Here is a 21,905-nt window from a genome sequence, read left to right on the forward strand (position 1 = left end):
GACACTTGTTAAAAGAATATATTTTCGAAGTTCTTCGGTTTTCCATAAAGTACTCAGTTTGGTCTTTTACATCTTGAGACTATCAAAAGCAAGACACGTTAGGACAGGCAAGGAGGTTTATTGTATTAAACTGGTGAATTGAACCACAACTCCACAATGAGAAAGTGAGAGAATAAAAAAACAAGCAAACTGAAACACATCATGCACTAAAATCTATTTAATTCAGCCTTCTGTTTTTACATGTATTGTTTGCCATTTTAAAGAGTTGGTCAGGCTTTTTCTTGATCTGTTGGATTCTCATTTGATGTTGCAGTGTTCTCATTTGATGTGGTGGTGTCGTCATCTGATGTTGCGGGGTTCTCATCTAACGTTGCGGCATTCTCATCTAAGGTTGCGGTGTTGTCATTTGCCGTTGCGGTGTTGTCATTTGCCGTTGCGGTGTTGTCATTTGCCGTTGCACCTTTCTCATCTGACGCTGCGGCGTTGTCATCTGACGCTGCGGCGATGTCATCTGACGCTGCGGCGTTGTCTTTTGCCGCTGCGGCGTTGTCTTTTGCCGCTGCGGCGTTGTCATCTGCCGCTGCGGTGTTCTCATTTGACATCTTTTTCCTGTGAAGGAAATCCATCATACATTAAGTGACATATTTTTCCTGTGAAGGAAATCCATCATACATTAAGTGACATATTTTTCCTGTGAAGAAAATCCATCATACATTAAGGTGATGTTGGTGTGCCGTGGGTTTGAAGAAACACAAAAAAGGTATCAGTTTGCTTGCCTGAGTTTACTTGCAGAAAGTTGAAGTCTCTGCTTCAGATCTTCTGCAACAGTCACGTCGGACACCACGGACCATTGGCTATCTGTGAAGATGACTGGCACTGAAATGACGATGTCGCCGGGGAGATCGTAAGGGCCTGCAAGTTGTCCATAAAATGTAAACACAGGTCATTCAAGTGAGCACACTATATCCTCCTCTTTTGAATGTTTCACCTGCGCACAAGACTCCCACGGAGAACATCTGACTGGGAGTAGCCATCCCATTCCATGCCTTTAGGAGAGTGAGGATCCCATTGGCAGTTGACATGTCTGCTCCGCGACAGGTCTTTGAGACTACAGCTGCCTGCTGACAACGCACAATATCTTGGAAGTCGTTCTCAACCCATTCCCTAAACAAAAGAAGGTGCTCAGTGGCTTTTTGGACAAAGAGGGTACAGGTTGGAGTGCTAGATCTGTCATTCTTGTTTGGATGGATGCTATCCAGGCAGTGATGGGGAAAATGAAGCTTCATGAAGCACTTGTGATATATATATTTTTTACTCCTCTAGATATTGGTTTAAAGATAAAGGCACTGGTTCATGAGTTTTCATTTGTTCATCTCAACTATCAGGTATGCAGGGTGGGCAACTTGTGCACAAGGGCCACATTAGATTGTTAGGTCATTTGTGCGTGAGAAAAAAGTAAAACAAAACAAAAAAGGTTCAAAGAAATTGGATTTTTTCAATTATAATTTTTTTGACAAATTAAGTGAAACTGAAACATTTCTCACGACACCCCTGACGGTCTCTCAAGTCCTTTTTTTTTTCTTTTTTTTGCCATGGCATCATTGTTGGGAATCACTGCTATGACCTGTACAGCTCAGTTGATAACATTTTTTAAAAATCTGTTCAAGACAGTATGAAAGTAACCCTCTTATAACAGAGGAGGTGACCGGTGGCAGGAAGCATGAACAGTTTCAAACACCATGTGTTAGGAAAAAGCTTTTTAAAACTGCTTAACTTCATTTGGGGTTAAGCAGAAGCACTTTACTCCCATCTACCTTAAATTTTAATGTGATTGGTTCATTCAGAACACATCCACATTCCCAGTTATTAGGGTTGTGCACACAATCATGCAACATTTCTATTTTTAAAGTAGCACTAAGGAACTTTTCAACCTTAATAAAATATTTTCGTAACTCTTCTGAATCTGATGAAACATGGGCTTAAAACTAATTGAATGGTACCTTTGCCATGGCCTGAGAGGGTCTGTATCATTATTACTGGCATTAAGCAACTTTAAGGAGGCTGGTAAGACACTGCCACACAAAGAAAAGTATAAATGTACTGAATGCTTTATGGCATACGTCACTTCCCCCTTTTCCCAATCGTTACAAAGACGGAAGTCAATTTGAATGTCGCCGCACAATTACTGCTTTCCTGGCAGAAGCTGCAAAACAACTGAAAAGTTTTGTCAGGCAAAAAAGGAAAAGGGAAGCTACCCGGATTCAGACATAACACCACTTTTGTCCATATAGTGCCGCCATAATCAACGTAAACTGAAAGTTCCTTAGTGTCGCTTTAATTCCTTCTCAGAAATATTTAAATTCAATTGAGTTCTATAGGTTATATTTCACAATGGTGGAAAATATTTTAAAATGAATTATTTGTCTCACAAACACCTGGCATTTGAACTGGGGTGTGTAGACTTTTTACCCACTGATGCTACTGTATGTTGTTCTTGACCAGTTAGCGTAGCAGCTATTATTTACACTTGAGAAAAAAATAACATTGCAATTAGAGTAATACAGTAGTAAATTAGATTAGTATTACAAAATAATTTTATTTAGTAGTATTTTAGGTGCTTAAGTATCTGTAACAGGGTTGTGCCAAACATCTCATAAAAAGTGAACTTGTGATGTTGAGCTGTTACGGATCAGATTATGTGATGGTTTTTACCTGTTTTTCTTTGATAACATAACAAAAAAAATGAGATAATTGGTCTGTTTTTCCCAAATGTTGGTTGCCTTAATGTCCTCCAGTTCTGGAATGACTTATACATTCAATCAATTTCTGTGGCAGAGCAGCTTACTTACTTTTCCAGTGAGTACAGTACAGTATAATACTGTTTGCTTATTTACTGACCTGTCGTAGATAATTTCAAGCACTGGCTGGGAAAAGAAGGGTGGCCCCTTGATCGGTCCATCATAATTAAAAACATGTGCCCTCTGCAGATCTATGTAGAAGCTGTCTCCAACATCTCCCCACACAATGACGTCTGTCACCTCTGAAGCAGATCACGACACATATGCTAGGAATGTTGACAAGTAAGTACACTCAAATGGAACTGGCGTCGCTACCTGAAGTCCTCACTTTGAGCTTGTTGGCGATGGCAGCTCTGGCTTCATTCTCCAGCTGAGTTGCAACGGCAACGAAGTGACTGCTGTCAATCGAGCACGCTTTCAGGAGAAATGAGCATCTGAGGTTCACAAGCGAGCCGCCGGACACAATCACCTTCACGTCCCCATTGGCCCTCGCCTCGATCAAGTGCCCATATTCGGTGTACTGGTCTGCCAGTGCTTTTATCTTCTGGTGTGGCTGTGCATCCTTTGAATGGTTGTCTTCTGACAAGCGGTCATCCAGCAGGAGGATTATCTCAGCTTTCTGGAAAGCTTCTTTGAGATCTGTGTGAATGGTCACCTGTCCGTACATGAAGCCAGATGGCTGCTTTGACATGGTGTTTCACAAGTCTGTGTCCCTTTATGTTACCTCACATCTTACATGGGAAAATCCAACTTATTCTTCTTGAAAGCTATTGATCTTGAGTTGTAGAAAAGATTTGAATACAAACATCATATAAATTAATATTTTATTGAATTTTCACACATTGCATCATGCAAGCCCTCTGTTACACTGCATACATAAAAAAGGTATTCCATTTCTTGCCAAATGTGAACAAGCAAATCGGGATTGCTGGTTGTTAGCTCTTGACTGGCACTTCTGATCAACTTTTGGGGGCTCCACTGGATGGTGTTACAGACTTGTTCAATGGTTTCAGTTAAAGGTGTACGGTTCTTTTTCGGGGACACAAACACCCCCCCACCCCCCCCCCCCCACCCCCTCCTCTGTCGCATGCCATTTCTGTATGGTACGTCTGCTGGCTGCTTTGAAAATTCTATCCGAATTCTGTGTTGAACACATGTCCACGACTTATTCTTATCCAACTCCACGCAGTAAATTCTGGAGAGTAAATTTGACTATTTAGAGTGGGACCAAATAGACTCAGTTTTAGAGTGATATTTACACTTGGAAGAGAGTAAAATAAAGAATTGAAAAATAAGTCACTCAAGGGCTGAGGAACAAACTCACGACCTTTAGCTTGTTAGACAGCCGAACTACTCCCTGAGCCACACAACTTGTGTCAGCTGGAATTTTCCGAACTCCAAGAGAGCAAAAACAATGTTTTTGGTCTCTGGGAGATAAGCAAACAGTAGGAGGGGCATAGCTCAAGTAGTAGTGTGGCAGTCTTCGAAGCTGAAGGACGCAAGTTCGTTCCTCGACCCTTGAGTGACTTAATATGTTATTTAAAAAAATCTTTATTTTACTCTCTTCCTAGTGTAACTCTTTGACTGCCAGACGTTTTCAGAAAAGGGATGCTGTGGGTGCCAGCCAATTTAAGCATTTTGACTGATCTTTCAAGGTCTACAGAAAATTATGTGTTTGGACTATGGAAACACACTACCAAATGAAATATTGGACTCTCATCTTTCATCAGAAAAAAGTTAGTTTCTACCTTATTCCGTTTTTCAGTAATCAACAATAGAAAATGGTTACTTTCACCTCTGTTTTGAAACAAACGTCTTTTAACGTCTTTGGCACTCCTCCATAGGATTTTACTAAACGTTATTTAACGTTTTTGGCAGTCAAAGAGGTAAATATTAGCCTATTCTAAAACTGGGTCTATTTGGTTCCACTCTAAATAGAGTCAAATTTACTCTACAGAATTTACTGTATAAATTGCCTTCTTCTTTCCAGTGAACGCCATTATCAGTAAATATAAATCGTAGTAAAATTAGTGCAAACCATGTTTTACGCAAAAAGTAAAAACATTGATTGTGGCATAGCAATTGCCTGATTAGACCACTGCAGCAGAAAACTTGAAGATTTCACCTTTCAAGCGATACTGGTTTAATCTTGCTACCTTTGCCAGTTCTTAAAAAGATACTTGGCTGATTTAGCCATTTTAAGCAGTATAAGTTGATATTTCGTCTAGAATTATTTTGATAACTTCATTATTTTTTCATGTACAAATAATACCTTTAAAAACATATTTTGCTACTTGGTGTCGACTAAACTGACATCACAAGTGCTCAGGAAACAGGTAACGACCAATCATGGCTCTGTTTGCTAACATCACAAGACCAAACCCAGAAGAGGTCAGCCGTGATTGGTCGTTGTCTGTTTCCTGAGCTCCCGTAATTTCATCTTCAGTCAACAAGTGGCAAAATGTGTTTTTAAAAATATTAAAAGTTATTACTATAACTATATATTAGAAGTTATTACATTCATTCTAGACAAAATATTATCTTCTTACTGCTGAAATAAATCAGGTACACTTCTAAAATATGAGATTTTGTAAAGTGACGTAGACTTATGAAACACCCTAATCTGTAAGGAAAATAGAATTATCTACCTGATGAAGCAGAGGCAGAGCCAAATCTTCGGTCTCCATCTTCAGCGACTCCAGTTCCTCCTCATTGCCTTCCAGATCCAGGAGATGGAGGCTGATGGCAGAGGCTTGGGACAACACTTCAGCAGAGAGCAGACTAGGGATCAGCATGTTGCATGTTGGGTTCAGGGCGCTGGGCAAGTACAAATCAGGCCAATTAGTTGTGCGCACACTTCTCCACCAAGTAGTGTATGCATACTTTTCGTGTCTATTTCACCTGCTGATCCATATGTGAAGGGGTTGGATGAGACTGGTACGATGCTGCTCCTCCATAATAAGGTTGATCTTGGTCTCGAGGTTTTCTTCTGCAATACTCTGCATTAATTCTTCAGACATGTCTGATGTGATGTTGTAGAAGTTCTGGTATTAAGGTACAGTACATTATATTACAAACAAAAATGCTCCACAACACAGCCAGATAATGAGTCAAATATGAGGCCAACCTGACAGTGCTCTAAAAAGTCATCGAAGCCTCCTAAGTACACCCCTTTGCCTCCTTGGTGCACCAATTCTCTCCATACCAGAGGGGACTCTTCATGTTTCCAGCTATTTTTTACACATGTGTCTTGTAGCCAATCCTGGAGACCAGCAAGTTGTCAATAAGATGCTTATAAAACTTAGTAGGATGAAAACTTAATATTCAGCATGGGAAAACGGACAATTTTACCTGCCATTCATCTGGGAGGATTGAGATCTTGTGAATGCGGAAATGTGGCAAAGAACGCTGCAATCTGTCGGCCAAAAGTTCAACTTTGGCATAATATGGGCAGTCTGTTTTGCCTGTGGGAATACATAAAAGTGTAACTATATGGACATTATATTTCACAAGATTTTATCTAGAGGTGTCAGAGGGGGTGAATAAACTTTCACACACCACATTTTGAAAAACAAAAACATTTAATGCTGCGCCCTATATGGAGAGGCGATTCTTTTGTGACTCACAGTCATAAGGCAAGCCAGACTTGTGGGGGCCCACAAGATAGTTGCCTGGCTTGGGTGCTATCTAGTGGCTTACTACAGTATAGTGGCGACTGGCGATCGCATTTTTAAAATGAATGACATTTATTAACCTGCAAATAGTGCAAAAAATAATGACGAGGACTCGTTGCTATGAAAACATGCCTTTGTGTACAGAACAATTTCTAAAGGTTAAAATAATCTAGTTTGAAGATTTTTTCCATTTTGAACCATAAGGTAATTGACACTTTGTCTTGTATTTTCTGTAGACATACTGTGCTAATACTGAGGCAGGCCTGGACTGGCCATCTGGCATAAGGAACACATGCCCGGTGGGCCAGCCTCTTTTGGGGCCGATTCAGTATTTTTTATTTATTATTTTCCTACATTTTACCCCAAGAGACTGGCCCACAATTTAGAGGGACCAATCCGTTAATCCAGTTCAAATATAGATAGCAAAATGAAACATCAGCGGCAGAACTACATGTAAGGTAAGAGTCAGGCTGGGCTGGGCCGGTGAGCCTAAGTCAAAATGCCAGGGCCGATTTTTTTGTGCCAGTCCAGCCCTGTACTGAAGTACGTAACGGCAGTGAATGTGGCAGTGTGTGTTAATGTCAAATAAAAACGTTTACTGTTCACAATTTTAGTTGATTTATTAAAATAATGACCGTTTGCATCTGTTCTTCTTTTGCGAATATAGAGAGGGGACTCCGCCGCTGTAGGTGACGGTGCACACCATAGAGATGTGATCCACCAGTATTTAAAAAAAAGAAGACGATCAGAAAGCGACTGCGACGTGCGATGACGTCATATGAGTTTGCTTTTGTAATTCTTGATAAACCGTAGCGTTTCTTTGCTGTTTTCCATCTAAAATAGCATTAATATTAGCTTCTTTATTTAATTAATAAAAAGACCCCCACAAGTATACCTTCATCGTAATATCCGGTCTTGACAGCGGTTCTTCGCAAAAACTGTTTCCATAGCCAAAATTTGCTTTTTCCATTTTTCGATACGCTTTAAAATCCACTCCCTCTAAGCGTAAAAACCTTTCTGTGATTTTTGGGCCCTTTTTTCGAATTTCTAGCGTTTGCATTCAGTTTATTTTCGCATTTCTTGAAAATGCGAATACACATGGGTGGATGGAAACCCAAATAATGACAAGTATTTCATTTGCAGATTTGAAATTGCCAATGCCGAGCCCTGGTCGATCATATGGATAATTTGCGTTTGTGGTTGAAACTTGCAAGCCACATTCATCAACTTACCAGCGAGCACAAACTTTGCCATTTCATGAGGATACGCTGTCTGTAAGGCCACCGCGGCGAGATCACCATGCAACGCACAACACAATGGAATATTTCCTCACGCTTAAAAACGTCGGTGTTATTTCGTTTTCATTTGCGTTGTCAGTTGCTAGGTAATGGTTGTTCAATAGTGTATGAGTTCGGTAGAAACAACAAACAGCGGGCTTAAAATAATACATTTACAGTAAGGCACTGAGGGTGGCTTTATAATTAATTTAAAACGTTATATTTAACTCTAATGCTATTAATAATAAGCATGATCAACATTGCGTTGAATGTTTCATTTTTATTCATTTGTCGTTTATGTTCGGTCACCACTCACCAGTGTTTCCACCTTATCATGTTTCCAGGGGGACTAATTAAAGCGGCACACACATCTCGATGTGTAACCTGCGTGTGCGTGTGAACGTAAGTTAACTATTAAAAAACAAAACATAACTGAATATTTACAGTACTGTGTTTTCTCGCTTAAATGACATAACTTTAAATTCGACGCAATGTCATAGTAGATGGATTATTTGTCGCTTAGCAATCATTACTTAGCATACAGGCAGTTTGCTCGTTGTTGACCTTGCGGAAAATTAAAACACGCTCGGCGCTAACGTTGAATCAATTAGCTAGGCAAAAATATGTAACCGGTCATTAGTCACATATTCTTACTTATTTGCACGCACTCACCATCATAGAATGTCATTGTGGGTGACATGGGGAGTCATGAGGCGTTCTCTACGCTCCTGCATCTATTCGGTCAAACACGGCAGCTCTTTAGTGACATGCAATAACTCATGTTCCCCCATACAACAGTTTGCAGACAGTTACAGCACTGGGCAAATCCGTCCATGTCGGGTTACTAGTTTACCGAGTTCCGTGAGGTTCCACACTCGGCATTACAGTTTAGGACCAGAGAAGATGGTCTCTACCCCAGTGACTGGGTCCTTAGTTCTGGATGAAAACCAGCACCCCTCAGGCCAGATACACAGGAGGCCCCCTTTTTCTGAGCTCCTGCAACAGTGTGGCTCCCCATCAGATGTGCTTGACCTCAGCCAACAATATGCGCCCACCCCTGGAATAATCAGCAACTGCCTTACACATATGTGGACCATCATCAAGAAGCTGTCGAAGGAGCAGCGGCGTTGTGAGCTGCAGCTGATGTTCGAGCATCCCGCATTTGACCAGCTGCTGCAAAACGCCATGACCATTGTATGGTCCATGCAAAATGAAAACTTGGCTTACTCCTTGCTGGCTATGGTGAATTTAGGTGTGCCTCAAAGGAGCCGTGTGGTCCAGCTGCACCTCCGTGCCTGCCAGGTATATTAACCTAATGCAAACTTCTTTTTATTCTCCTTTGTTTCATTCCACAAATGCTTTTTTATTGCACTCTGACAGGAGAAATTGAATGACTTTGATGAGAAGAGTCTATCAGTTTTGGCCACCTGTCTGGAAAATATGGAGAGCACCCCTAATGTTGATGCATTGAAACATGGCTTCAGGTTAGCCTTATTAAGTAGTGCATGAGTGTGGTTTGAGTTAAAACCGTATTGGGCTGTTTTATTGGACAGTGTTTTAGCTATACTTTTCCATGTAATGCTACATTTGTTTTTGGGTTGTTGTTTTTTTGCTGCTCCAGGCTGGTAATTGAGAAACATCTTCCCAGGATAAAGAATGTCTTGGCGCTCCAGACCATGATGCGTATCTTGGGTAAAGATATGCCACTTGATCTCCAACAGAAACTTGAGGTATGTTCCCCAGCTGCTACCTAGAGGTAAAAAAACAAACTAAAACTAAAATTTGTTGTAATTTAGACTTGTAAAAGCAACTCTTTGGTTTCTCTCTCTATTTTTTTTAAAACATATAATTACCTCCCAAAATAGTTTTTTAATGACATTTGTTTGCTGTAAGGATGAGGCAAAAACTGGACTTTACACGCTCATGTTGTTTGGGCCAATCACCAATAAAAATTTTATTACAGTTATCACGATCTGAGATAACCACAAAATGGCGCAATATAAATTTCAATAACTTGTTTATTTACAGCATATACCATATGGGGTAGATGCGACGGACTTCCGTGTTTTACACATCAGCACCGTTTCCGGCCACTGCTGTCCGCTTTCCAACACTCGCACCCCCACCCCTGCGCCCCCCAACCACACGCTCCCGCTCATCGCCGGGAGGGCATCTCGGCTATCTGAAATGCTTCGGACACTGAGACAGACACTACACACTCGCAGCCTCGCACCCGTCATCGGGAACGCGCAACCGAGGGGCCCAAAGGCGGAAGCGCACATACTGGGACGCGGCCCACTGGTTGCAAACCGGTAACGGAAACAAAGTTGATGGGTGAAAACCCGGAAGTCTGAAGTCCCGCCTCCTCCGTGGCATATAGTCCATACCAGTGGTCCCCAACCACCGGACCGCGGACCGGTACTGAGGGCCACACAGTTGAAAGAATAAAAAACGTACTGTACTTCCGGTTAATTGATTTGCCGAGGCTTAAAAATATTTTATTTTGAAAAGTGACCGGATTCTCTCTGTTTACGACAGACTCTTGATGCATGTCAAGATGCTAATTATCTCAGACGCGTAGCGCTGATGCTAATCGACAAGTTAGCAAAATGAGTAAAAAAAACACATTTGTAAAGTTTCTTTGCAACGGAGAAAAGGCCCAGTGATGAGACAACACAGGAGCCTAAGACCAAGAAGAAAACGAAAGGTGCATATACAGTACTTACAGCTACAGGTGATTCCCACGCATGATGGGCTCTGCAGCAAGCAGCTCTTAATTTAGCGTTATGGTGAGTTACTCATGGACTTTATATTTATATATATATATATATCATGCCCTCCTTAAATCTGTCTTATCAATTAAATGCGCATTTAGGGAGGGCGCTGCTAATATAGTTACATAAAAATGTGGCTTCACATTTATTGTTATATCTACAAAATACCCCAGTTTTTGTGATTCTCGCATCATTCATAAGCATTACGATAGTGACCTCACCAAGCGTTGTTGTTACCCTTATGGTGTTTGTGCTGCTAGTACAGGTACATAAAAATACATAGTGGATTTGCGTTTGTTGTTGTAGCCATTTATTAATCAGCTGCCGAACAGTCAAGCCCCCCCCCCCCTTCTTTATAATCTTAATATTAAATATTAAATTATCTTAATAAATAAATCACCATTTAGAAACTGCATTTTATGTTTGGGTTATCGTTATGCCTTTACACTTGGTTGATGATCTTTAACATTAAAGTTGAAATTTCAGAAGAGGGCAATTATTCTTTCACGGCACTGTACATGTTTCTCATGTTCATTTTTAGCACCAAACATTAACCCGAATCAAATGACCTTTCAGCGAAAGGCCTTATCAATGAAAGAGCAGTTCACCCTTCCCAACACACAGCACATGATCTTCACCATGGCCAAGATGGGGTGCTATTCCAAATCACTGATGGATATCTGCAGTCAGAGAATTACAGGTATGAGCAAGTCTTCATTGATTTTCGATTCAGTTAAGGATTTCATGCAGTACCAATTAAATTTTTATAGGGAAGACATTTTCAGAAGTATCAATGCTCAAATAGAAACTTCTTGCTCATACTAAAAAATAAATGAATATTTACATTTAAAATGAATCCAATGCAATTACATTAATCATGTATGTTTTATTGAACACGACCTGTTCAAAACAATAAATAAAAATTGAAATCGATTACAACCACAGCACTATGTAAATAAAGTGGCAAAAACACTGGGCTCCTCTTGGGATACTATGAATAACAGAAGGACATTTGCATTTGGAAGCCATATTTAAAAGTATCGATTCATTCATTCTTGCTTTTGGCTGATCTGTTGTCCTTGCATGTGATCTGTGCAGAAAATCTCAATGTAGTCCCGTTCAACCGACTTATAACAGTGCTGCAGTCATGTCGGGAGCTGCACTACAGAAACGTTACCCTGCTTACTGGAATCTCCGACTACTTTGCCTCCACATTTGACATGTGGAGCAAAAAGGAGGTAATGCCCATTTTGAAGTTTGTGTTGTTGCTGTATGAGGTTTGCTTTTTGGTTTCGGAGTTAGGACTTGCATACCAAATAATTTAAATGTTTTTTGAATATTTAAGTGGACTTTGTGGGAAAGTTGGGAATGTTTAGAATGGTTTACTATGAACAATTAAGTCAGTCCACTATTTATATTCCTCTTTCAGCTTGTAACGATGCTCACATTGAGGTAAAATAACTTGTTAGTCAGACTTGATTCATTAATTATTCAGTTGAAAATGGCAAAGGTATAGATCTTTGTGGTTGTTTTTAAAACCCAATCTCACCTTTCCTCACTTGTCTCACTTCACTCCAGGTTGTCCTCATGCTGTCTATGTTTGAGAGTCTTGCCTTTTGTCCGACTGCATTGTTGGCGGCATTTGTTAAAAGAGTTATCGCCAACCCAGACGCTCTGACACTTAAAGACCTTCTCTGCGTCCTCAAGGTGTACTCGTCCCTCAACTATTGTTTGCAGCATGACAGAGAGCAGTATGTTCTTCATTACATTCTGATTTCTCAACCAGTACATTTCTGCAGATCAACAACAACAACATATGCTTAGCTGTGCACTTGCTGATGTTGGGGCGTCTGCCCTTGTGTTGCTACAGGTTTCTGCAGAGTGTCAGCAAAACTCTGGAATTCTACCTGCCCAGGATGTGTAGTTATGATTTGTTAAAGGCTTGTTATTGTCTATGCCTTCTTGGCCACTTTCCATCCGCAGCCTTGGAGAAACTCCTCCAGAGTACGACCCTGGAGGTTCTGAGTAGCAGAGGTCTGAGCCATGGTTATTAAATCAACAATTGGGAATTTTTTTTTAAAAAAGACAAAATATCTTATTCATCCGAATTGTCTTTACAGCACCGAATTATCTCATGAAACAGGAGAAAATGTTTCAGACTGTGCACCTGTGTCTCCATCTTGACCAGCCTGTCTTACCTCAGCCATTAAGTGTCCCTGCAACTATGCTGGGAGAAGTGACATCTAGCACTCCACCGGTCAATCAGCGTCTTTCGCAGCTCCTGCAAAGGGTGTTGTCCACCCAAGCAGATGTATCGCTCCAGGAAATGGTGGTGGTGGAGAACTTCTACGTCATAGGTAAAGATGCAGCATTATGATTGCTTCTGTTATGATAAATCATATGAACGCTAAGAGAAAATAATGTATCTAGTACTGCCTATAGCTTGCTAAAAAAAAAAAACATTCAGTCTCGAATAAGAGGTTGTTGTTTTTGTTGTTGTTGCATTGACTCATTAGATGGCATGATAAGCACACCTCTGGCTAACCAAACCTCAAGTGAAGAAACACAAACACAAAGGTAAGATCTTCCGCTTATTTTGGGTCGGGTTGCTAGGGAAGAAGCATTGGCTCAGCACTTCTGGGGGTTAGCTGGAAAACCCACGTTCTTAACGCTTTCAAACCCAAAAACGTATTAATACGTGTTTTAAATAAATAAATAAAAATAAAATACTTTGTCATTCACTCCCCCAAAACATATTTATACATTTTTTATGATTTTTTATGCTTGAGCATACAGAAGGCTTTGATGCAACATCTAAACTGAAGAGGTCGCCTAAAGCAAGCTGTTTTCGCCACAGTTTTAAACAGATTTGTGAATAATGATGAAACTCCGCTATATTCTAATGCTATTTGCTGGAAAACGGAAACAGATATAAATATACTTTTTTCTGATGAAAGAAGAGACTAATCTTTCTTTTGGTAGGTTCCATGTTTTTATAGCAACAGAACACAATATTTGGTAAAAAATCAGTAAAACAGTGAAAGAGCAAAAAGGGGGTTGCTTCAGTGAAAATGGCTGGGAGTGAGGGAATTAAAGACCAGCACCCCGATTCGCCAACCCAAGGGCACTATACATATCGTCAATGCAATGCCTCACATTATTCAGAACCTTGAAGAACTCTAGTTGGATCTCACCCTGACATCCAGTATCTTATTTACTACCTTGCAGATGTCAGCCTCATAGATTGGAGAGCCCATACCTGAGTCACCAAACTCTGGAATTGCGTAGGGCCCGGTATGGATGTTTTGAGGCAGATGACAATTCTGATATTTGGCAGAATAAAATTCCGATATCTTATTAATTGACCGATTTATCTAAAGAATTTCTAATGAATAAAGTTACTTCTTTTTTGGTCCCCAACGCTTACAACAGTATAGCAATGAATTAAATTTGACTGACTTGCATTAATTTGTCCTTCAGTATTTGTGTAATTTTACAATAGAGAGAAAAATAGGCAAAAATCAAAAGGTTTTTTGGAGCTGGGGTGGTGTTGAATGACATTATGTTTGTCCTATGTTGTAATGTGTAAGAAAAAAAACAATTGGCAGGAATTGGGCAAAAATTGCCAATTTTTGCCAATTTTGTAATAGCCAATATTGGACTGTTGAATTGATGTCCTCAAAGTTGCAGCTTGACGACATCCTTCAATGTGGTGGCCAGCAGTAGGTAAGGTGACATCTCGAGGAGGGCAAACTGTTCAGCTTGTTAGATTTCCTAAACTAGTTATGTTATCCTGACTGGCCCGCAACTATCCCTCTTCAAACTGGACCCCCCTCCCTAAGGTTCGCTATTGAAACCTCTTGTCACTCTTCTAGAATGGCATTTCTTTGTCCGGGTCCCTCTGCTTTCTGCTTTGGTACATCTGAGCCCCGAGGCCCGCTGGCTGTCAAGCTTCGCCATCTAAAGATTTTAGGGTATATTCCAATCGTGGTAAGATTCTTTTCTACTTCTGAATCAGTAGCAACAATAAGACTTGATACATTGTTTGACGTTAGAAGTTCCTTCACCATCGTACTTAGTGAGCCCATTATCTTCACTCCCCAGATAACAGAACAGGAGTTGAAGTCTGAAGAGAAGGCCTGAGACAATCAGCATCTGATGATCTGTGCCATTATTGCAAAGACTGAAGGTTTGAAACGGCAAACCAGATTACCTGTGATTGTGAATATGCTACTAAGTGTAGTTTAACTCATGACAACATTTGTACAAACCCTATGAAGTTGAGGTTATAATAAAATACAACAACGCAGCCCCCCGGACTGTTGCGCAACTGAAGTTGTACATCAAGCAAAAACGGGAAAGACTTCCACCTACAAAGCTTCAATTACTGTACTCGGATCCCAAACACTTGCTTAGTGTTGTTAAAAAGAAAGGTGATGATGAAAGAGACCTTTTTTTGAATGCATTACAGACATTAAATTCAAACTAAGTGAAAATTTACAACAATAAAATTAATCTGTCTGAACATTAACTATCTTGTCTGTTTACTCTATTCAATTGAATGTCGGTTGAAAAGGATTCGCAAATCCATTGGCTGTCCCTGAATGTCCACCCTTAAACCCTAACCCCTTATTCGCTACATAGCCCTTCACTATTGACCATTTGCACCAATGTCACGTGATCACGTGACTGCCCTATGACGGACGGCGGAAGGAAATGATTGTTGAATGGAAGTGGACGTGACCCGGAGCGACTTAGTGACTCAGCGACTGTTATTTTACAAATTAAAATGTATTATTGCCCATAGAGTCATGGAATCTATTACTTTTGACTGTCAGTCGAAGTTGCACATTTAGTCGGGACTCATAGAGCGCGATATTTATTTTAGTTGGAGATCGCTAGTTTGAAAACAGCCCTTACCTTCTGTTGCATGCTGTTTTGACCAAGTTAATCAAATCGCCGACTTTGCTGGAATTCACAGCGCACGACCTATATCATTATGTAGTCAATGCCGTCTCTTCTCCTTACACCGGGGTTGATTTAAAAGCTTGTCAGTGGCTGAGTCTCTGGGACAAGATGCTACGCTCACACCGGGGACAATATACCTCATGCTAACTGACTTATTTTTACATAGTCCATTCTATATTGAAACGCTGTGATGATGTTATGTTACTATGTTTACTAGCATGGAACAAATGACTATCGTGGCAAGTTACGCAGTAATTTCATGAATATGACTCCGAATCCAGAGTGGAAAAATTCCGAGCACAAAGACGAAATCCCCCATTATTAAACAGTCAAATGCACTTAATAGTTTTGAAGAAGGTGCATTTGAAAACTAAGCTGCGTGTTCGTGCAGTTGGAGTGGACGTAAACTATCTGGCTCGTTAATGTGATTTGAAACACGCAATTCGACACACCTGTTACAATTTTTGTTAGAGTGTACGTTTACTAGTAAAATGTTTGAACATTTATGTACTAATTACAACATTTATCTACTAACCTCGCAAAAAATTATTGCTACAAATCCGTGAATACTTTGTGGGCTGCCAGTCCTTTCTGTTGATTGCTGCTATCCATCGACGTCTTTTGTCTTCATTAGTAGGTATGCGATAAAAAGCAACATTTGGTTTACTCCTTCGTCTGTCTGTACAACCGACCGCAAAGCAAGATATGACCATTTTATAAGATAATCGATTAGATAAAGGACTTTACGCTTTATGAGATTCAATGGTTACAATACAGGCAAGTGGTTCTTTTGCCGTCCAGCGTCCCGTAGGGGGCGTTTCCATGAGGGCTGTGACATCACGTGCAAAAGGTCAATATAGTGGCCTAACATGTAGTGCCCTCATTCTGTTTGGCGATTCGGACAGCCAGCTCACTACTTGCTCCTCGTCGCATATCATGTGACCACCGTACTTGTCATGACGCAATAGCAATTAAATCTCTGACTACTTATTGTGAATACAAATGTTTTAAAACTGTATTTTATTTCCTTTGTCGTCTATATCTTCAACTAAAACGAATGAATTATGTCCAAAGTATCTAGTTAATGTATCGCTTTTATTCTCGCACTTGCACTGTCGCTTTCGCCATGTTTTTTTTCCCATACTTGCAATGCATTTTGGGCAATATCAACCCATTTGTGACCATCGATGTTCACTACTTTTCAGAGTGCATTGTGGGTAATTTTGAATGCCCTACATTTTCATTCCCTGGACATTCGGAGAGACCTACAAAATGGCATGACCCCTTAGTAGAGCATTATATATTATATATTATAGCATTATACACATTCAGACACAGCCATTGTATTCTGGTTTAATTTAGGTTTTGCACAATGTCCCAACTTCTTTGGAATTGAGGTTTGTATGACCGTGAAATACACCAAAAGCTGAGATATTTATCAGTCAATTAAAAGGATAAGAGAATGTCACTAATTTCGACTCCAGTTTATGCAGTAGATTTTAATGATTTAATGTACCAAATATGTGTTATATGCAGATGAATGTTGTTTGCACTGGAGCCAGTAAAACATGTTCTTGCGGTACATTTAACAAATGATGTGTGAGGCAGCCACATCTGCAAAACCAGGAAACTTGTGGTACAAACAGGAAACGTAGCATGCTGTATTGTCTAAAACTGATTTTGGTATATAACATTTCTTAGATCTTCCTCAGTACTCAGAAAACAAACTGCTGCTTCAGTTTCAGAAGAAACCAAAATGCTCAAGATGAGATCATTTGTGTAATGAGAGGAACTTAGTTTTTAAGGCTTGTAAAAAATAAACATTTTGTGTTGAGAAAAGACACTGGGGCTTCTGAAACTGTGGCTACAGTATTTAAAGCAAACTCCCTAGTGTTGTGTTTTTTTTTTGTTTTTTTTTCAACACCACCTTGCGTTTAACCACAGGGGGTCTTCTTACTACAGCTTTATGAATGAGTGTAAGTTGCAGGATGTTTTTTTTATTTGTATTTTGCACAACTTCAGCTGTCGCCACGGCAACTCAAGAGAAATTGCCTAAAAGATAAACCAAGCCTCAAAGAACACTGTTATAACCAGAGGTGGGCGCATCAATGAATTTTAAGTGTCCGACGACCATTATTCAGCAATCGTCAGCAGTCGGGATACCCTTCCATCATCGTCATTATTTTAAGCCGAACCTAACTGTAATCGCCAATATCAATCCGTCAAAGTTATTTTAACCGGGCTTTCATCATTGCTAAATTACCGCCACTATTTTTGGACCGACAGTAAATTTCATGGGTGCAGTCTATTAATTGTCCATCCGTCAACATTATTTTAACCATGCTTCCGTCATACTAAATTACATTTTGTCACCATTATTTTTGGCTTCACATTTTTTAATGTTAATTATTTTCCTCACTAACGTCGCCTCATATAACGTAATATGTGCACATGATTGTTGTGTATGTGTGTATGCACATTCTGTATATGTATGCAATTTTATTTTTTACATTTATTTTATTTGTATTCTATTTTATAAGTTTCTGAGTGAAACAAGTTAGCGGTAACAATTTGGATTGTAAGGAGGAGGTTGAACAAGATAAGCTTTTCTCGAACCGAACACATGGTATGACCTTTTTTGTTTATATATTTTTTTGTACTTGTTCGAGATAAATAAAGATCAAATCAATCGTAAATGAATACTACCGCGAACAGCCAACGGACTCAATACATCCACTTTTTAAGACTCCTTAGCTGTTCAAAAACCTGCCTGATGTAAAATGGTGCACCGAAGACCCCTTAGCTGTCTAACAACGTGCCTGGTGTCAAATAAACGAACTGAGCACTAAACTAATGCTTGCATATAATGATTGATTTACAACAGGAGAAAACATTATTATTGCGGTCTGTAGTCACCCGAGCTCTACAGTATCAGTATTAGGACAGAGCCAGAAGAGAGAAGGCTTGAATAATGGTGTGCAAGGAAGTTAGCTTACCCGGTAGGTGTATATTGAATATTCACTTGTTTGTACTGACCCGGTTACAGTGACGGACGAAAACCCACTTCTGGAAATGCTTAGTCTGTCAATTTTTCAAAGTTTCCTGTTATTCGTTAATCATCAACAAAATAGGCATCTGCCATTGATGGATTGATTGATGGTTGATGGACCTTCTGTCAATATTGATGGAATGCCCACCTCTTATTATAACACAGAGTAGTTGTCTTCAGAGGAAATCAAAAGTGCTGTCGTGGAGTGTTCCGAAAGGCTCTCTCCCTCCGACGCTGGCTGGTGACTCTGGGTTTTGTGTTGATGTACTCATTCTGGGAATTTGACTGCCTCACATTGGCCTGCAAACATGTAAAAAGAAAAAATTGTGTAAATGAATAAACTGTACATAAGGAAGGCTCAGTTGGCCGATAGCCTACTGTAGATATGAGACAAAAATAATGGGCTGTGGCCATTACACCTAAAGTACAAATACAAGAAAATGGATTTGGTCCAGCTTTTTCACACACAAAAAAATGTGTCCATTCAGATACTGCTATCTCTAAAGTGTTGTAACTTGCCTTCAGTTTACATATACTTATTTAGGTGTGCCTTACCCGGTTGATCACAGCGATAATGGTTACGATGATGCTGTAGATGCAGAGAATTCCAAGCACCGGGATGCAAATCCAGAGGTGTCCATTGCCCACTTTGGTTTCTCCACTGCTGCATTTGCGACCTAGAGAACACTTTGAATATATGTACTGTACTGTATCATGTGCCAGGTGTCTTTGTTGATGCACCTTTGCTTACCCTCGACATGCACCAGTATCCTAACAGCACTCATCTCTGTCTTGAAGGGAGGTGGGAATCTGACCATGCCCTCGCACGTGTAGAGTCCACCGTTTTTGGCCATCTCTCCAGTAAGGACAAATCTAAATGATGCGTTGGCCTCACGTAGCACCAGGTCAGCGTTGGAGCTTGATTCACAGTCCAACGTGTTATTGGTGTAATTGCACATTTGGATGTGAATCCCTTGTTCATCCTTTAGAAGTGTAAATGTCAATTCCTCGCCAGCCATCGTCGGACACGGAACAGAGACTGTGGCTGGGTCGTGCCAACACACAGCTTGTAGTTCATCTGGTGATGAAAATGTCATGAATCTGAATTTTGCAACCTATGTAGATTGATCGAGTCAACACTTACAATTCACTGTAATGCTGGTGATAGAAAGAATAATTCCAGTATGAAAATTTTAAAATGAGACCCAGCACTATACTTACATTTGCAGGCACACTTCTGTGTTGGGCTGGCTAGAGAAAACCTGTATCCCGAGAAGATCAGAATTATCCAGGAACTCATTTCAAACTTAAGCAGTGGGGATAAAATTTGCATTGTATCGTTTCCTCAACTAGCTGTGACAGTTTGCCTTCAACACATCCTGTGACTGCAAACGCCTCCTTAAGTTTCCTCTCCTTGTTTGACCTGTGACCTATGTCATGAGCACACTAACATATAGAGTAGACAGCTTTGGTTTCATGAAGTGAAAAAGAGTACATACTATAAATTGGCAAAGGTAAAACCTAATCTTTATGTCTCTGTGAAAGAATTGGATCTGTATTTTTGATACCTGCTGTTATAAATAAGAACACTTTTAGAACTTTGAAATTGTGTGCTCCCATTTCAATGTATGTTTTTTAATTTCTACTTGTGACCCATGACCTGGAATGATATGAATAACGTGCCTTTAACCTATATCGCAGTGTATGTGTTTTGACAGATTGAATAGATAAAGCTTTATTTTCTTTTTCTTTTTTGACAGCTTCACATATTTCTTTGACCCAGTAGATGGCAACACAACATTGAGTTCTGATAATAAACCTGTTGATGTTTGTCACTGCTGCAGACCGGGAAACTATGTTTAAAATTTAATTTTAAGTGTCATGCGTCTCTAATAACTATTATTATACACTTCAGGTATATAATTTGGCTGCATTCATTTAACCTAGCGGGAGAAGATAGTATAAATTATTGAGTGATTCTAATGCTGTGGAGATGCAGTAAATGATGAGACGATCAAGACAAGTCATGTCTCGTACTGTCCAACACATAACTGACGGTTTTCATTGCAAGCAACAAGCAGTACCCTTTCTCTTTAAGAAACGTCAGAATCCCTCCCTTCCTATAATGGGTCCCAGTCCCTCCCTGGTGAATGTCGATCTATCCCTTGTGATCAACACAAAGTACTGCATTTACTTTGCACAGTCACTGGTTGGTATATTAATAGGATTGTAGAATGAGGATTATAGAATTTCCTAAATGTTTGTCAGTCTTAACTGAAATAGATGAGGAGAGTCAGGGATTGGTGGCGCCAAGTAGATAACAAGCTACTATTATCCAAACTGTCGGCCTTTTGACCTGTAATGCTGTAGTGTAGTGGCTTCAACACTTCGCGCATCACACAGCGTGTGGTTCAACGTGCCTTTTATCAGCCATCCTCCTCTGCACGCTCCAACTAAGGATGCTGTCAAAAGTCGTACGTTTAAATTGAATGCATAAAAATACACCTAAAGTGAATAAGAACACGTCTCGTTTTTGTATGTGTGTAGGCTTGTGTTTACCACCACACGGGCCATGCACTTGATTTAATTTCAGACAGAAGAAACAGTTGATCTAGTATCCATACACCGACTCAACAATTGGGTACTTTAATGTCCGATTATGCGTAGATCGTGAAGGCAACGTAGGTCCTGGGTTGGACAGGAAACGACGGAGACGCGCAGCGTTGCGTCCCATACGCGGTCAGGGAGAAGAATGAGGAGCAGTCTGCAATACTGTATATGTAGACGAGATTGAGCGTGAAAACATGTGGACGGCGGATAATTTTAAGTAGTTTTTTTTATTTTTTAAATCACATTCTCAAAACGGATCACCACCAAGACCCACGAAGTGTGACGCATCTTTCCCACACGACTGTTATATTTCCCCTCAGGGGACAGAGACAACCGGAGGAGAGGACCTTCTTTGTGAGTCGCATTTCACTGTAAGTAGTTTTTTTATTCACAGTCCGAACGTGTGTGCGCTCTAATCGCCTTTTTTTAACTTTCACTGTGGTCTGTGGTGTTCGGAAACGCCCTTTATAGGTAAGATCCATTATTTAATTCATCCATGTCTTTATCGCTATGCCAAACGCCGTTGACCGTGTAAAGAGAAGCAGCAGCCTGCCGCATTTTCTAAAGGCTATTCTGATTCCAAAAGGAGCATCCGTAAAATGGCCCTAAGAAAGGGATGTGTGCACGGGCTGTTGGAGCCCCCCAATGCGGCCATCGAATGACTCCTTTCTTGGGGAGAAGGGGTGTGTGTGTGGTGTTTGGGCCGCCTGGGGAAAAGTACGCCGTTTTGGGGGGAGTAGGGGACATATGGATAG

The 21,905-nt window shown here is 40.3% G+C and overlaps 4 protein-coding genes across 10 annotated transcripts in view; 2 read left to right on the top strand and 2 right to left on the bottom strand.

Annotated features, from left to right (window-relative positions):
- Nucleotides 1-102: 102 nt before the first annotated feature.
- On the bottom strand, nt 103-7,880 carry mdh1b (malate dehydrogenase 1B, NAD (soluble)). Of its 2 annotated transcripts, XM_077551687.1 has the most exons (10): nt 7,705-7,880; nt 6,150-6,262; nt 5,926-6,060; nt 5,700-5,842; nt 5,447-5,615; nt 3,114-3,453; nt 2,899-3,040; nt 989-1,164; nt 777-912; nt 103-609 (listed from the first exon to the last, which is right to left on the bottom strand). In XM_077551687.1, exons 1-10 carry the CDS (start codon nt 7,724-7,726, stop codon nt 270-272), a joined length of 1,716 nt encoding a protein of 571 aa, XP_077407813.1. In that variant the 5' UTR covers nt 7,727-7,880; the 3' UTR covers nt 103-269. The 2 variants fall into 2 exon arrangements, with proteins under 2 accessions (XP_077407813.1, XP_077407824.1); XM_077551698.1 differs by lacking the exons at nt 6,150-6,262; nt 7,705-7,880 and having other exon boundaries at nt 5,700-5,787; nt 5,926-5,997.
- fastkd2 (FAST kinase domains 2) lies at nt 7,819-20,228 on the top strand. 4 transcript variants are annotated; one of them, XM_077551636.1, is made up of 12 exons: nt 7,819-9,051; nt 9,130-9,233; nt 9,371-9,479; nt 11,100-11,223; nt 11,622-11,761; nt 12,102-12,274; nt 12,394-12,557; nt 12,644-12,880; nt 13,040-13,100; nt 14,399-14,513; nt 14,628-14,712; nt 19,339-20,228. In XM_077551636.1, exons 1-11 carry the CDS (start codon nt 8,431-8,433, stop codon nt 14,664-14,666), a joined length of 1,887 nt encoding a protein of 628 aa, XP_077407762.1. In that variant the 5' UTR covers nt 7,819-8,430; the 3' UTR covers nt 14,667-14,712; nt 19,339-20,228. The 4 variants fall into 4 exon arrangements, with proteins under 4 accessions (XP_077407762.1, XP_077407753.1, XP_077407771.1 ...); XM_077551654.1 differs by lacking the exon at nt 19,339-20,228 and having other exon boundaries at nt 7,826-8,151; nt 8,548-9,051; nt 14,628-15,054; XM_077551627.1 differs by lacking the exon at nt 19,339-20,228 and having other exon boundaries at nt 7,823-9,051; nt 14,628-15,054.
- LOC144038875 (T-cell-specific surface glycoprotein CD28 homolog) lies at nt 17,460-19,840 on the bottom strand. Its single transcript, XM_077551707.1, has 4 exons — nt 19,762-19,840; nt 19,292-19,618; nt 19,096-19,217; nt 17,460-18,840 (listed from the first exon to the last, which is right to left on the bottom strand). The coding sequence occupies exons 1-4, from the start codon at nt 19,838-19,840 to the stop codon at nt 18,727-18,729; spliced, it is 642 nt and encodes a 213-aa protein (XP_077407833.1). The 3' UTR covers nt 17,460-18,726.
- A 1,006-nt stretch (nt 20,229-21,234) lies between the features above and the next one.
- The window catches only part of raph1b (Ras association (RalGDS/AF-6) and pleckstrin homology domains 1b), a 37,912-nt gene continuing 37,241 nt past the window's right edge, over nt 21,235-21,905 (top strand). For all 3 annotated transcript variants that reach the window (XM_077551730.1, XM_077551749.1, XM_077551740.1), the window contains exon 1: nt 21,235-21,521. The gene's annotated coding sequence lies outside the window, so the exon portion shown is untranslated. The remainder of the gene's footprint in view (nt 21,522-21,905) is intronic.

This window comes from Vanacampus margaritifer, chromosome 1 (genome assembly GCF_051991255.1).
Source record: "Vanacampus margaritifer isolate UIUO_Vmar chromosome 1, RoL_Vmar_1.0, whole genome shotgun sequence".
In the NCBI taxonomy this organism is placed as follows: domain Eukaryota; kingdom Metazoa; phylum Chordata; class Actinopteri; order Syngnathiformes; family Syngnathidae; genus Vanacampus; species Vanacampus margaritifer.

Bases quoted from the DNA above. Each gene is read 5' to 3' on its own strand.
- fastkd2 (XM_077551636.1), top strand. From the start codon at position 8,431: ATGTCATTGTGGGTGACATGGGGAGTCATGAGGCGTTCTCTACGCTCC. The intron at 9,234-9,370 runs GTTAGCCTTATT...TTGCTGCTCCAG, and splicing joins GCATTGAAACATGGCTTCAG to GCTGGTAATTGAGAAACATC. The intron at 14,514-14,627 runs GTAAGATTCTTT...TTCACTCCCCAG, and splicing joins TAGGGTATATTCCAATCGTG to ATAACAGAACAGGAGTTGAA.
- LOC144038875 (XM_077551707.1), bottom strand. From the start codon at position 19,840: ATGAGTTCCTGGATAATTCTGATCTTCTCGGGATACAGGTTTTCTCTA. The intron at 19,619-19,761 runs GTAAGTATAGTG...TTTCATCACCAG, and splicing joins ACAGAAGTGTGCCTGCAAAT to ATGAACTACAAGCTGTGTGT. The intron at 19,218-19,291 runs GTAAGCAAAGGT...AGTGTTCTCTAG, and splicing joins GATACTGGTGCATGTCGAGG to GTCGCAAATGCAGCAGTGGA.
- mdh1b (XM_077551687.1), bottom strand. From the start codon at position 7,726: ATGGCAAAGTTTGTGCTCGCTG. The intron at 6,263-7,704 runs GTAAGTTGATGA...GTATTCCCACAG, and splicing joins GGCAAAGTTTGTGCTCGCTG to GCAAAACAGACTGCCCATAT. The intron at 913-988 runs GTGAAACATTCA...GACAACTTGCAG, and splicing joins CGTGGGAGTCTTGTGCGCAG to GCCCTTACGATCTCCCCGGC.